This window comes from Cynara cardunculus (genome assembly GCF_001531365.2).
Source record: "Cynara cardunculus var. scolymus isolate 2C chromosome LG 2, CcrdV1, whole genome shotgun sequence".
NCBI classification, from domain to species: Eukaryota; Viridiplantae; Streptophyta; class Magnoliopsida; order Asterales; family Asteraceae; genus Cynara; species Cynara cardunculus.
Genome location: NC_037529.1, coordinates 68,132,392 through 68,147,639, shown reverse-complemented (window position 1 = coordinate 68,147,639; position 15,248 = coordinate 68,132,392). Strand labels below are relative to the sequence as shown.

At 37.1% G+C, this 15,248-nt stretch overlaps 2 protein-coding genes across 5 annotated transcripts; one reads left to right on the top strand and one right to left on the bottom strand.

Annotated features, from left to right (window-relative positions):
* Nucleotides 1-241: 241 nt before the first annotated feature.
* Nucleotides 242-2,040, bottom strand: LOC112507397 (probable protein phosphatase 2C 39). 3 transcript variants are annotated; one of them, XM_025111969.1, is made up of 5 exons: nt 1,861-2,039; nt 1,439-1,687; nt 1,058-1,334; nt 778-932; nt 242-500 (listed from the first exon to the last, which is right to left on the bottom strand). In XM_025111969.1, exons 1-5 carry the CDS (start codon nt 1,864-1,866, stop codon nt 363-365), a joined length of 825 nt encoding a protein of 274 aa, XP_024967737.1. In that variant the 5' UTR covers nt 1,867-2,039; the 3' UTR covers nt 242-362. The 3 variants fall into 3 exon arrangements, with proteins under 3 accessions (XP_024967737.1, XP_024967741.1, XP_024967738.1); XM_025111973.1 differs by having other exon boundaries at nt 448-512; XM_025111970.1 differs by lacking the exon at nt 242-500 and adding an exon at nt 546-603 and having other exon boundaries at nt 1,861-2,040.
* A 1,744-nt stretch (nt 2,041-3,784) lies between these two features.
* LOC112508124 (germinal center kinase 1-like) lies at nt 3,785-15,067 on the top strand. Of its 2 annotated transcripts, XM_025112903.1 has the most exons (20): nt 3,785-4,296; nt 6,358-6,414; nt 6,681-6,708; nt 6,792-6,914; nt 7,261-7,372; nt 7,695-7,732; nt 7,880-7,933; nt 8,060-8,128; nt 8,676-8,792; nt 9,018-9,086; nt 9,663-9,742; nt 10,003-10,128; nt 10,216-10,450; nt 10,532-10,621; nt 11,037-11,204; nt 11,314-11,444; nt 12,712-12,853; nt 13,466-13,590; nt 14,081-14,263; nt 14,647-15,067. In XM_025112903.1, exons 1-20 carry the CDS (start codon nt 4,202-4,204, stop codon nt 14,684-14,686), a joined length of 2,082 nt encoding a protein of 693 aa, XP_024968671.1. In that variant the 5' UTR covers nt 3,785-4,201; the 3' UTR covers nt 14,687-15,067. The 2 variants fall into 2 exon arrangements, with proteins under 2 accessions (XP_024968671.1, XP_024968672.1); XM_025112904.1 differs by lacking the exons at nt 3,785-4,296; nt 6,358-6,414; nt 6,681-6,708 and having other exon boundaries at nt 6,829-6,918.
* Nucleotides 15,068-15,248: the final 181 nt, after the last annotated feature.

The window sequence follows — 15,248 nt, the reverse complement described above, 5'->3', positions numbered from 1 at the left end:
TTATAACCGGCACTATAGAGGCCTGGGACTGTTTTTTTGGCCATCACTAATTGAAAGGTTCCCTTATTGATTCATCGGTAAAAAGTTCTCTCGTTGATCAGTCGTTGAAAAGTTCTTTCGCTGACAGCATTACCTACGAACTTTTGACCGACGGATTATCAACGACGAAAGTCCCCTTTAGCAAAGGAATTTTCCCTCGTTGATACTCCTCATTTTTGTTTTTGTAGTGTCGTAATAAGATATTTCATAAAACTGATAAATCAATTAAATACGAAACCACTAGCCTAATACTTTCGTCATCAAAAACAGATTCAAAGTTACATTTGGTTTAAACAAAATATAGAAATAGCACACGAACATTACTACTGGAACCTAACAACAATGCAGGAAATGTCATCCCTACTCTTCCTCCCAACTGCTTCTTTAATCACTCGTTTTGCAGCTAATCGTGGATCCTCCACATCCTTTATGCTCTCTACTGCCTCTTCATTCGACATTACCTACCAAAAACACTGTTACCGTTAATTTATGTTTACTGTTACAATCCCACATCAGCTACACTTTTAACCATTTCTCCCCCGCTTCAAAGATTCTTTTACAGTTCTGCATATTCTCAAACGGTATTAAAACCAATGGATTCGTGGGTCATTTTACCTTATCGGATGAACGTGACAAAGATTGATAATCTTAACCGTTACGAAAGATGACAAAAACCAAGAGTCATATCTGATAAGTTCCGGTTTGTACTAGGTAGGCGTTTGGGGGTAGATGACTGACCTTCCATACACCATCACTGGCCAAGATCAGAAACTCGGTATCATCATCCACCACCTCCACAACCACATCTGGTTCCGAACTTATGTGTTCCTTCAATCTTTTGTCGCCAAACGATCTCGACATTGACAAACTTGCATCGACACGAGCACAATCCCCTGTGTTCATAATATATACAACCTACCTAACGAATCCAACATATATTGAAAAGAAATGTTTCAAATGTAACGAGTGGAAAAATGGTTCCTTTTCATGGACTTGTGGTTTCAAGAAATCTTGATACCTGGAAATTCTGTTACAAAACCCCCTTTCTCTTCGATGATCTTGCGCTCCTTGTTCGGCTCGTGGTCGACGGATAACTGTTTGGCCACACCATCTTGGCATAAAACCGCCCGTGAATCGCCAACGTTGGCTACCACCAAAGTTTCGCAGTTTATCAAGATTGCTGTAACGGCTGTTGAACCCCCTTTTCGCTTTTTGATTTCTTTGTTTATGATGTTACAGTCGGTGAATTCATATGCTCTCCTAATAGCTTTCTCCGGCTCCGTCCAAAAGTCCGGCTAATTGTCATCCAAGAGGTCAGTAATGGGTGCAGTAGATGATTACCAAGAAAGAAGTACGTAGACAGGGCGGACCTCTGTACGTACATGAAGAAAGTTTTTACCTCATTTATGATGTTGTCGAATAAATGTGATCGGAGATAATCGGGAACTTCTTGGCTCAAATGACCATCGAATACAGCAAACAATCCAAGCTCATTGCCATCCACCTGCTTGAATTGTGCAAAAACATAATCTTCCATTGGATGGGGCATCTTTCCTTCAACTGAATGATATCCATGGCGGATCTTCTTGTTTATCCGGCTCCTTCCCTTTCCGGTTTCCACTGTAGGTGAACTCATATTACGTTTTTCCTATTAAAATCGGTATATGTAATCAGATAGCTACGAAATAAAAGAAGTTGATATGATCAAAAGTGTTGAAATGTTCAGAATTATTTGAAGTTTGAACAGATTTAGGGTTAAGCCACTTCTGATTCGTACTAATCTTAAATGAAATCACGAAGTTGGAGGAATTTTAGGGATACCTGCATCTTGTGGTGGATAGTAGGTCGTGATTGAGTTTTGGTGGATTTGGCGGACGTGATATAGAAACGGTGGCCGACGGAGAAGGAGGTGGCGGTGGGGGATGACACGTTGTGCAAACTTGACACGACGAAGAGATTGACGATGACTCTCTGCTTGTTTTAGCCAGCGGTGAAGTCACCGCCATCTTCGTCTTTTTTAAAATCAAAATTGCAGAACACAGAAGTCGAAACCAAGCAATATTCTTTGAATATATAAAAGATCGTTAATGTTTAGGAAGTCGTTACAGATAAAAGTTTACCTTTTAATAGTTTTATTATTGAATTATTAAGGGTAAGGGGTTGTTTATCAAATGTTTATTCGAGTAAGCACTTACCAAGTCATATTACCTTATCGAATCAATATAACAAGGACCAATAATCTTATCGGTAAGAACGAATGCAAAAACTGAACGTCTTACCTGGTAAGTGAAGAAGACGACGACTCTTACCACGGTTAGCACTTACCAGGTTAGTTGTTGCATACAATACCGTTTTGATGAACTAAAATATTAACCAGTAAGTAATTGATAGTTTTGAATTTTTCCGATAAGAATCTTGTTTGGCAAAAGAAATATTTGTTCTTGATGATTTTAAAATCATCCGCATAATTTTGCATCATGGACCTCCTTTAACCATTCAACCCCCTAATTTCATTGTAAATAATTACCAAACAATTATATTTTATGTTACACTATATCATAAAACCTCTTAATCATTTTGATCACTTAATCATTCTTAATCAAACATTTCAACAACTATCAAACAGCCTATAACAATTTATTAGATAGGTTCTTAGAGTGGTTTTATGTAGAAAGTCAAATTTTTTTTAGAGTTGATCATTTGCGGGCTTGGATCGGACCCGAGTTGGGATTAACCTATTCTTTTTCTCCAACCCCCCTAATATGGTAAAACCAAATCCGTTTTTACGGGATTGAAAACTTACTCATACCGTCCTATAAACGGGCCGGGTTTATTCATAGGCTAACGGACTTAAAAATCTTGTTATATTTATATGAAAACAAAAACTTATATGAAATCATAAGTTATGTAAAATAATTCAAAATACATGACAATTTTTTCAACTTAAAATTTGATGTAAATACATAACAATATATATAGTTTAGAAAGAAATTTTGTTTCACTAAATATAAAGTATTGATAAAGAAAATCACTAAATGAGATAATAAGGAATTGATCAATTGAGATAATTATATTTTCAAAAGAAATTTTTAAAAAAATAAAAATAAAAATGGTTTTTTTAATATAGGACCGGTTTGGACCCGACCCAGGACCGTAACCGATTACAAATACCTTTAACTGAGCCTTGATATTCTTAACGAGACCAAGACCGGTTCAGATTATTACTTGGGTTCACGTGAGACCAAAGGTTTTTCGTGAGACTCGTAAGACCAATTTATGTTCATTGATTAGATTTATAAACTAATGATCTAATGGTTTAAAATTGTACGATGACAATTTTGTAATCATTGAGAAGTCTCGTGACGTTTATGAATTTATAGATCCGACGATTGTAAATCTAATTCAAGGATTGAGAATTGGTCTTACGAATCTCACGAACAACCATTGGTATCCCAATTCGTTTAGACCAGGAACCGATTTAGTCGCAAACCCATTTTCTTCCTCTTCATTCGTCTTTTAATTGCCATGCCACCAACCCATTCCTAACGTCACGCTGACGTCATCAAACAAGTCATCTCCTTTGTTGTACCAAATGCTTCATATGTTTTAAATTTTTTAAATTGGGTTCCCATGATTTTTACCCCTCTCTTTATCAGCCCTTATTTTCAATAACAATAAAAATTCGAAAAACAATTCTGTTTTCTTGATCTCCTTCGAAGTTCGAACACTTTCAATTTTCAAAACCCCCCAAAACCATCTTCAACCTTACTGTTTTCGATTCGATTTCACAAACCCTACTTCATATTTAAACCCCAACAAGTGTTTTCAAGAAAACTCCACAAGTTCAAGGTGCTTGCTTTCTTTGGGTAGTGTTTCGCTTTCAGTTTCAGTTATATTGTCCTTCACGGTTTTTCGAAATCAATCTTTCAACTGCCATTTCATCGTCTTTCACTTCACCTAATGATTTTATACTTTTAACTTTTGAGTGTTCTTCTCGCCGCATTATGATCTCCATTGACAAAATCATTGCGTTTTTCTGTTGATTGTGGGGGTATGGAGTTTCTTGCTGATTGATGGGTCAATTCTTTTCTTAAAGTGTTGTTTCAGATTTGATAAGTTCGAAGTTGGAAACTGTAAAGGATTAGTCTTTTTTTGAGTGGAGATGGAAGATGCAGCAGGTCTTATGGTGGCGACAGGATCGCGGTTTAGTAGCCTTGAACTCATTGGAAGAGGATCTTTTGGAGATGTCTATAAAGGGTAATTCTGGGTTTTTGCCTGTTGCATATATACATATATTAACTTTGGATGATTGGCTTTCTAATGTTCTTTAACATGTTTTTTTTTTTCTCTGTTGAACCAACTTTAGAATTTTGCAGTCTGTTAACATTCAATGTGGGAATGCATGATAGTACTTAAGGGGCTGTTTGGTTGGTTTTCCTTTAAGTTATGTGTGAATTAATCTGTTCGTATAGATTGAAAAGGATTTTGTTTGGGAGGGTTCTTTTATAGAATGAAGGAGTGTGTTTTTTAATTGGGAGGACAGGTTTGGAATAACCTTTGCTTTCTGCATAAAGCTCTCCCCTAAAGCTTACTGAATAAGCCACTTTCTATATCATTACGCCACTACCAAACAATCATATATTGGTATAGTTGACCGAATAAGCTGTCAGTCCCGTTAAGCTCATTAAGCTGCTAATGAACAGGTCCTAATCTGTCTTCTTAAACATTAAATCTAGATGGATACAAGAAACCCATATGGTCTTTCTGATGGGATTGCATTATATGCTATTTTGAATGGCCTTCCTGCTATATGAGAGGATTAGATGTAAATTGAATGGTTAGATGGTAACCCTGATGTCTGAGAGGCCAACAGTCTTGGATGATGCTACTTAGATGCTGTTTGGTTGTTTTTTCATTAAGTTCTGTACAGGTAAAATTGCCTGTGTGGTTTAATCTGTCAATATAGATTGGAAAGTTTTTGTTTGGGAGGGTTTTTTCATATAGATGGAAGGAGCATGTTTTTTACTGAATAAGCAACTTTAGTAAAAAAGCAACTTTCTATATCATTAAGCCACTACCAAACAGTCATCTATAGCTTACCAAATAAGTTGCAAGTCCCATTAATCTCATTAAGCTGCCAACAAACAGGCCCATAGATGTTCTTCCTGCAGCGTGAGAGCAATCGGGCATTAGGGTTTTGCAATACTATGTGAAAAGCACGCTTGTTTAGTGTTTATATTGTGCAAAATTAACTTTTTTAATGCTGTTTTTGGTGGTTCGTGTAAGCATAACGTTTCCTGGTTGTAATTAACTTATATTAGACAAGGATTTGGTGTAACTGTCAACCAAATTTCCAGATCCTACTGCTACCATACATGGAATTAGTTCACTTAAGGAAAGATGTTTTCGTTTATTTGGTTTCGGGGAATTCTTAATGGGAATTCGTTGGTTTATTCTTAATGGGAATCGTTTATCCGTTTATTTGGTTTTGGGTAGAAACTATTTGGACGCAAATTCATCGTGAAAAAACGCTCATCATTATGGTTGGACCAATGTTAGCACCATCCATTGTAAATAGTTGCATGTCTATTGACTAGTTGGTACATGTGGCGTTCGTATATACATTTCTTCTCAAATTATTATATATACAAATGCGCACACGTTATTAAAATGGCATAACACGACTTTACAAATAGGTCATGCCGAAATTTCGGTAGAAATGTTAAATACAATTTTTGAAAGTGAGTGAAAATAGAACACTATAAGTTGAATCTTGTTATTTAATGTGATATTGCTCTCGCTTCATCATGTTTTCCCTTCATATTTTATATCATTATACTTGATACTCTATAAACACATTACAGTTATCTTCGCCCTTTTCGCCTTGATGACTAATATGGTAAATTGGTCATTTTGTTGCCTCTGAAAGAACGTCTCTTCGTTTATCATACATACAACTTTATCCATACAGGTCTTGATGGAAAAGGAACCGAACAGCCCCTTCGTTTTCTAGAATAATTCTTCAGATGCATCCAAAAGCAGGGATGTCTGTATGCATTGTAAAAATAGGTTGGGTCATGGCTGAACTTGAAAAATCGCTCGTTAATATCTTGAAAGGCTCAAAACAGACGAACTAAAAAGAAGCAACTTGGACACAAGAAATGAAGGGGCTTTCACAAATCTTTTCATCTTGATATATTTCATTCCGTATTCTTTTTGGTTCATATCTTTTTATAAGCGGATTCGTATATATACATGGTCACAATGTCATTATCCTTGCTAAGCCAACAGCCGTAACTTTTTCTTTTCGATGTACAGGTTTGACAAGGTTCTAAACAAAGATGTTGCTATTAAAGTTATTGATTTGGAAGAATCGTGAGTTTCTTCTATCTTGATAACGTTTAATAACCACTCGGGTTCTGGCGCACTGGTTAAGCCTCAGAGGATGTAATGGAAAATCTCATCTACCCCGGGTTCGAATCCAAACGCTGCCAAAACCAATGTGGCCATGGAGGTTCACCTGCCGCCCCCGGGATTAATCAGTGCGCGTAAATTGGCCCAGAAACCCACGTTTACTCAAAAAAAAGATGCTACTAATTACTTTTCGTGTTTATATTAAAATTTTCATCTATGTTCTGCAGAGAGGATGAAATCGAGGACATTCAAAAGGTACATCCATGTCCTTATAAATTGTATTTACTTCTAGTAAAACTGTAAAATATTAATAGCTTTGTCAATAATATTTCTTTCAGGAGATAGCAGTTTTGCAACAGTGCCGATCTCCGTATATAACAGAATACTATGGGTCCTACCTTCACGAAACTAAACTGTGGATAATAATGGAGTACATGGCTGGCGGCTCTGTTGCCGATCTAGTAGGTTACTTCACTGACTTCTTGATGTTTTTCTGAAGTATGTAATAATATACGGCAAATGCAACAAATAAACTCACACACCCTCCTCATCTTTGGTGATGTTTGAACCCCTGACCTCCTAGGAGGCCAAAGGCTACGATACCGCTAGGCCAAAGGCCCTTTGGTGACTTCTTGATGTTTATTTTCACAAAATAACACATTTTTATATTCCAAACAAGAATTACATATTCCCGTCTCCCATTTTCTAAAATAATCAATTGATGAAGTTGTTCTTTCGCTTAAATGTTCATTTTATTTTATTTTTGTAAAATAATTAATCGATAAAGTTTGTACCTTTCTTCCCCAGATCCAACCAAATCAACCGTTGGATGAAATGTCTATAGCCTGCATTTTACGTGACTTGCTTCTTGCAATCGAATATCTCCACAACGAAGGGAAGATCCACAGAGACATCAAAGGTTCTCACAACCCCTAAGACTTAGTAATGAGTTACATATATAAAATTTAGATCGCGGGTGCTCGGTTTTTGATCAGCTACTTCTTCTAAAAATTAGTATGGAACTTGCCCGAAGGAAATCTTTGATCTTTTTGCTGAGAAAGCGTGTTTTTACATCTTCGTTTTCGTTTTTCCTGTATACTACAATATTGGGGGAATAAAATTCATAATATGTTGAGGAATAAGATGATATATTTTCTTTATAGGTAATTTTTGATATTCTATGATGTTTATTATTTTACGCCTGCGTGCGTAACGACAAAATTTTTCTCACATTTTGGCAGCTGCAAACATTTTGTTGACGGAGAATGGTGATGTTAAGGTACTTCTAACGTTAATTTGTGTCAATCGAGGGTCATTATTGCTATATTTGGAAAAAAAACTCTTATGACGACGAATGATGCATGTAGCCATGTACTAAATATGAATTTTTGTGCTCACGGTACTTCTTTTCTCAATCTTGTGACAGGTTGCGGACTTTGGTGTGTCTGCACAACTAACCAGGACAATTTCTAGAAGAAAGGTATGATCGGGTTCATGTCCTAATGACCGTGTTTTCCAACGTTGTGTTTTTCATGTCCTATTTGTTTTTATATTGAAGGTAAAATATTGACAAACGGTCGGTTTTTAATAGATTTGTTGGTAATAGACATTTGTAGGAACACCATTTTGGATGGCGCCAGAAGTAATTCAGAATTCAGATGGATACAATGAGAAGGTTCTATTGCATTTTTACCTTGTACGTTTGGTACAGTGGACAAGATAGAACAGAACGGGAATCACTGTTCCACATTTGACAGAACTTTTATTCGGAACAAAGTGAAACAAAGTGGAACAGTCGTATTCCATCCCCACCCCATGGAACAAGGTGGAATAGACTTATATTTTACCAATATAACCTCAAAATAGAACTTAATTCTCTTCTAAAACATCATATACACCTCCTTTACATTTTATTCATTACTTAGATTTTATTTATTGTATTTTATGCTATTTAAACTTTCACTTTACGGTCCTCAAACTATAAAAAATATTTAGTTTATCATAGTTTCATAAATTACATAATTAATAAAAATATACAAACAACTCATTAGGGGTAAATTGGTTATTTTATCTGTTCTGTCATGTCCAATTCTGTCTTACCAAACGCTGAATAGCTCTTCTGTCCTGTTTAGATACCAAACGCACCCTAAATGGGTAAGACAAGATTCAAAACCTACTCCATTTGGTTTATTTGCTTCTTATTTTGGTGCGTTTATTTGCAGGCAGATATTTGGTCTTTAGGAATAACTACAATAGAAATGGCGAAGGGGGAACCTCCGCTAGCGGATCGTCACCCAATGAGAGTACTTTTCATTATACCCAGAGAAAGTCCACCTCAGGTCCTTAAATTCTCTTTCTGTAACATCATTTAGGTTGCCTTTTATATGTGATTCACTCACCCTTTTTATCTAGTGGGGGCGGATTTTGTGTAACGTGATTTTAAGACATTTTCATAACCGGGGTCTTTATTTTTTATTGGACATGTTCTTTTGGATGGGTTTTGCTTATACGATGAGTTACTAGAGGTTACAACGTTGGCATTTACTATTGGATCTTTCTTGCAGTTAGACGAGCATTTTTCTCGTCCAATGAAAGAATTTGTTTTGTTGTGTTTGAAGAAGTTGCCTGCCGAAGTATGTACTTTTCCCCCTTTGACTCCCACTCATTTGCGTGTGATCTTAGTATGCGAATTAAGATTTGACTATGTTGCCCTATTTGTTTGGTTTTCTTTTGAAAAATATTTCAATATGAAGCTTAATGATATACAATCTCTATATTGTGGTAGAGAAGAAAAGCGTTTTACAATTTAAAATGTGTGCTTTTGTTAACTAAGCGGTTGTTTGGTTGGTTTTTCATTAAGTCCTGTATGGATAAAACTGTCTGTGTGGATTAATCTGTCTGTAAAGATGGGAAGGTTTTGGTTTGGAAGGGTTTTTTCATAGATGAAAGGAGCGTATATTTTAATTGAGAGAGGCAGGTTTGGAAAAAACTCGACTTTCTCTGCATAAAGCTTCCTTCTAAAAGCTTATTGAATAAGCCACTTTCTATATCATTAAGCCGCTACTAAACAGTCATGTATAGCTGACCGAATAAGCTGTAAGTCCGTTAAGCTCATTAAGCTGCTAACAAACGGGTCCTAAATGAGGTCTATTAAACTATGACTATTGGGTCCTTCTGCTTATGCTGTTTCATATTTTTTCATATTTCAGAGGCCAAGTGCAAAGGAACTTCTGAAGCATCGGTTTATTAGGAATGCTAAGAAGACTCCAAAACTCCTGGACAGAATCAGGTGCACAATTGTCCCAAAATTACTGTCCATTTTCAAACGTAAATGCCTACTTTCCAATTCTGCCCTTAATTAAAAGATGGAGAAATTCATCACTCCCTCTATTATCAAGGGTAAAATTGTCATTTAGTTAATTGAAAAGTGCAGTAATCACACACTTCTAAAACTTTGGCTTGTAAGAAATTTGTAACATCTAGTGTGCTATTATTTCATCCTCCTCCCCTCACAAGTAGATTGACAAAATTCTTGCGTTTTTTTGACAGAGAACGGCCAAAGTTCCAAATAAAGGAAGATGGGAATTCACCAGATGGAACAAACGTATTGGGGGAAGGATCTGATACCGTGAAAACGGCGAGCGTTTCAAGAGTTGAAGATACTGTTCAAGTCAGGTGGATTGTAACCAAGAATATGTTAATTAACGTTTGACCATACTTGAAAACTTTGGCTGATTGGTGTTTGCTATGCAAAACTATCAGAAATGCCGGCTGGGATTTCAGCATAGGGGGGTCTACAAGTACTGGGACAGTTAGAAGTGCTATAAAACCACCTCAAGCTAGAGAGAGGAAAATGGACGGGCTTTCAAATCAAGCAACTCAAAAGAAAACGGTTGGAATTTCTGGGGGTGCATCATATCATGCCTCTGAAGTTTCGATTGGTAGAGATGTTGGAGAGTCATTTCAAGAGGAAAAACAAGATTATTACAAGGATGATGTGAGTCTTTCCTCCGTACCTGACGTACTATGCGTTTCTTGTCCTGTTTTTGTCTGAAGTTGTTTTAATTCCTTCCCACAGGAAGTTACATCTCTGGGTGGCACAGGAACTATTGTCGTTCGATCTCCGAGAGCACAAACATCCTCACACTCCAGTGACCAGAGTACTATGGTAGGATAAAGTTGTCGGTGTGGATTATCTGCTATATAGATTGGGGAGGTTTTTGTGTGGGAGGGGTTTTTCGTAGATGGAAGGAGTCTGTTTTTTAGTTGGGAATGACGGGTTTGGAAAGCACTTGGCTTTCTGCATAAAGCTCCCCCTAGAAGCTTACTGAATAAGCCACTTTCTTTATCATTAAGCCACTACCAAACAGTCCTGTATACTTGATCTAATAAGTTGCGAGTCTCATTAAGCTCATTTAAGCTGCTAACAAACAGACCCTCAGTCTAATGTCATGCCAAATGTGCGACTAATTTTCGTTTTGCTCTGTCCTGTTTATTCTGTCCTGCTTACCAAATGCACCATAATTGCATGATGTAGAACTATGTTTGTCCTTGGCTTAATGGATTTGTTGGTGGCTGTACAGTTGAGCAGCATGTTTACTTCTCCTGAGGATGCTTCCATCAATGGCACTGTTGTGTACCATGGACAACATGACAATTCAGATTCTCCTCGAACTCCTAAGTCAAGGCTGGGAAGTCAAGAGAGAACTTCAATTGCTTCCCCTGAAGACAGTGCAATAAACCTTGCAGAGGTTGTTTGATATATATATATATATATATATATGTTGACATTGATGTTTTTTCACGATCAATTGATAATCTCTATCACCTTCTAAATTGTTTGAGCTCGTATGATATCAGGCAAAGGCTGCAATTCAAGGAGGAATGAGGAAAGGAAATGTCAGAGATAGGTCTGGTTTGGGTAAGGCTAACAAAGATGCCCAAGAAAGTAGAAGAGCAGAGAAATCAACAAATACTACTGATTCTTCGAGGTAAGACTTGGTCTCATCATGGTTTTATAAATCATAACCACACCTGAGGTGGCGCCTCTTGGACCTTGGATGAGGCTTATGCCTTGGTTCAGTGAGGCGGTTTGGTGGTGCGTGAGGCAGTGTCGAGGCGTATGCCTCTGATGATCTTCTTTGCTAATGGTTTTTTTTGACTTTTTTATAAGCTTTACAGTAGTAGTTGTACTTTTATTTATAGTATAAGAGTCTTTTTACTTTAAGAAAACAAAAAGTCAAAAGTGCAATGGCCCCAATGTGTACTTTTAATATTTTAAAACCCAAAAAGCGAGTACTTTTCTCACTCAAAAAGTGTGGTTTGACCCTTTCTCTTCCTCCAAGCAACCAGATTTTCCACCCTTCTCGGCGATCTCACGGTTTCACTCTTTCATCTGTCAAGAACCGCTGAACCAACGCTTCTTAGTGATTATCATATATATGTATTATATATATAATATTATATAGGGATTTGGACCCTTGATCACCTTTAATCTCAAACCCATCCATGAATCGCGCTTGAGATGGGGACGGATCTGGTGCATCTCATCCTAATGTGTATCCAAGGGTGGAGATCCCTTCTTACGCTTCTCACCTTAACTCTCCTCACTGAAATCCAACCCATATTATATTCTCACCTTAACTCTCCTCATTGAAATCCAACCCATATTATATATATAAAAGGGGTTGGTTCCGGCGAGAAGGGAAGTTACAGTGAGAAGCGTAAGAAGAGAACTCCACCCTTGGATCAATCATAATTGAATGTCAACACTAATGAGGTGCACCGAGATGCACCAGATCAATTCCCTTCTAAAGCGCAATTCATGGGCGGGCATGAGATTAATAGTGATCAAGGGTTCAGATCTCTTCTTACACTTCTCACCATAACTTCACTTCTCACACGATCCTTCGCCTATATACAATTGTATATAAGTTTGTGTAAGTATATACATATTTTGGTGTATATATCTCCGCCTTGTGCTTACGCCTCGGACCGCCTTGAGGCTTACGTCTCGCCTCGTTGAGGGAAAACGCCACAAGGCCCAATTCCGCCTTTTAAAACCTTGGGTCTCATTATTATAATCGAGGTCTGTTAAGTCAAGCCTGTTATGTTGGAAGACAAACAGGTAACTTATTTTTAATTCTTTTATTACAAAAATCGTCCCTTGAAAATTATTTCATCATTTTCATCTTCCACCACTATTGCCACCATTAGAAACATTAATTATCAGCTAAAATATTGTAATCCTTGCTACAGAGATAACCATGACTACCATGATGCAATAAAATCATTTTCGAAACCTCGGCAAGCAAGTGGTGATGAAGAGGAGAGACTCCGAGTATCTGCAACATCAGCGTCTGCTCCGTTGTCTGTTCTGTTAATGCCTTCTTTGAAAGAGGTGGGCATGCTTGTTATATTTATCACACATTATGGCATGTTTAAGGGGTTGTTTGGTTGAATTTTCATTAAGTCCTGTATGGATAAAGCTGTATGTCTAAATTAATCTGTCTGTATAAATTGGAGAACTTTTTGTTTGGGAGGGTTTTCTCATAGATGGAAGGAATGCATTTTTTTAATTGAGAGGGTCATGTTTGGAAAAAAAAACTTGGATTTCTGCATAAAGCTCCCTCCTAGAAGCTTAGTGAATAAGCCACTTTCTATATCATTAAGCCACTACCAAACTGTTATGGATAGATGACCGAATAAGCTGTAAATCCCATTAAACTTATTAAGCACATTAAGCTGGTAACAAACCGACCCTAGGTCTAGTAATATGATGTTGATTCGCCTCTGCAAAAACGTCATTGAAAAAGAAAAATAGCCACTAGCCACCCATTACATAAGACAACAAGGACCTAGAATAGTGCAGTTATGTTGCATAATAAGGTGAGAGCGTATATTTTAAAGGTTGTGATGAACTCTAGTAGATGCTATTTGCCTACATTCAAATAGGAAGTGAATCTTTTGTTGGAGATGATCCTAAAGTGATTTGTTTTTGCATATAATGTAGGCAGTTTCTGACGATTTAGACACTTCTGTTGTGCATACGGTTATAAACTCTTTGATGGATATGGAGTACACAAAGCCTGGTTCTTGTGAATTCCTTGTTACAAGGTTGCTTCACCGGCTAGCAAGGTACATGACCTATTATATTCCCATGCTCTCATGTCATACTTCTAAGGGTTCGTTTGGTATCCGTTTGGTATCCAGGCAGGTAGGATAGGATAGGACATGACAGAACAACTATTCAGCGTTTGTAAGACAAAACTGGGCAGGACAGAACAAATAAAATGACCAGTTTACCTCTAATGAGTTGTCTATATCTTTTATATATTTTGATTAATACATGGGGATGGAACACGCTTGTACCACTTTGTTCCTGTCTGTTCCACATAAAAAAGTCCTGCCAAACGTGGAATAGTGGATCCTTGGTTTGTCCTATCAAGTATACTAAATGTACCCTAAAGGCTAGACCTTGGGCCTCTTCCCCATTTGTTGTTAGTTCGAGTCTCCTCATGGCCACTAGCGATTTTCCTAGCTGTTATGTGCAGGGCCCCATGGGATTAGTATTTCTAAAGATATACTTTTTGTTGCATTTTTACATAAAGATGCTCTTTTCTTTCAGTTCAAAGGAACCATCTTTGAAAAATCTGCAAGATGTGGCGATTCGTGGTTTTTCTAAGGGTAAAAAAGCAAGTGAACCGCCAGTGAATGCGAATCCAGAAGCTGATAGCAAAAAGAAGCAACAGAACAAGGAGGCTCAGTCAAATGCTAACTTAAGCCCACTCGCAAAGTTCTTGCTTTCTAGGTATGTCAGCTGATCCCTTTTTTTATCCGAGCATCTTGCCGGTCTTTTTCAACTCGTGAATACAAATGGTGTCTTGAGCATTCTTTGAATTGGATTGTTACTTTATCTCGGTGTAATTTATTAGGTTCAAGTAAATAGATAGATTCTTTGCCATATGCCAACCTTTGAGGCTTAATGGAATGGATTTTAGTACCACCCGATGGAGGAAACACTGAACCCACAGATTTTACAGTTCCATTTCGTTAATACAGTACAAGAAATCAATCAAATTTGTTATGAATGATGAACTGATAAATTATGAATGGTTTTTATGGATCATATGACTGTATCCTATATATGTTTCTGGGAATGTGGTTGTAATCTGGACATTTTGTTTGGTGCAGATGGCACGGACATACTTCTCGAGATGCCAACACAGCTTAAGAGAGATTGGATTTTGTTGATTGCGATTTTATGACTTTCGTGATGCATTTTATGTTCTTTATCTATTAATTTATTCAAATGTACATAACATGTAGAGAAATCTGTAAATTGTTCTCTCGTAGTTTATCAAATCTTTTTGGCTGAAGCTTAGTTTATACTGCATCACTGTAGTGGAATGTTGTTGTACACTAAAATGCCTTGCCTACATCTCTTTTTGTTCGTGGGTTGTAAACTTTATGCATCTGCTGTAAAAGATCATACTGTAATTTGTTTAATTATTGATTTTGATCGGTATGTTGTATGGTTGCGTTTAGGGGTGTAAACGAGCCGACTCGAGTAGTAGGTTTTTCGAGCTTCGAGTTTTAAAGTGCTTGAGATCTAATGTTTTTTGGATTACCAAGCTAGATGCTTGTTTTATGGACTCGAACTCGCGATCGATTGTCTCGTTTATTGGCTTAGAGCTTGATAATTTTTATATTTTATGATTTATGAATATATGAGAATGTTTGACTCGAAAAAGTATATGTTCGAATAGTTCGGCCCGACTCGGAAAATTTAATTG

What these genes read in the sequence shown, in the direction of transcription:
- LOC112507397 (XM_025111969.1), bottom strand. An exon ending in TCGACAACATCATAAATGAG is followed by an intron (nt 1,335 to 1,438) that starts GTAAAAACTTTC and finishes GATGACAATTAG; the next exon opens with CCGGACTTTTGGACGGAGCC. An exon ending in TTTTGTAACAGAATTTCCAG is followed by an intron (nt 933 to 1,057) that starts GTATCAAGATTT and finishes TTATGAACACAG; the next exon opens with GGGATTGTGCTCGTGTCGAT.
- LOC112508124 (XM_025112903.1), top strand. Translation starts at nt 4,202, where the DNA reads ATGGAAGATGCAGCAGGTCTTATGGTGGCGACAGGATCGCGGTTTAGT. An exon ending in GCGGCTCTGTTGCCGATCTA is followed by an intron (nt 6,915 to 7,260) that starts GTAGGTTACTTC and finishes TTTCTTCCCCAG; the next exon opens with ATCCAACCAAATCAACCGTT. An exon ending in CCAGAGAAAGTCCACCTCAG is followed by an intron (nt 8,793 to 9,017) that starts GTCCTTAAATTC and finishes TCTTTCTTGCAG; the next exon opens with TTAGACGAGCATTTTTCTCG.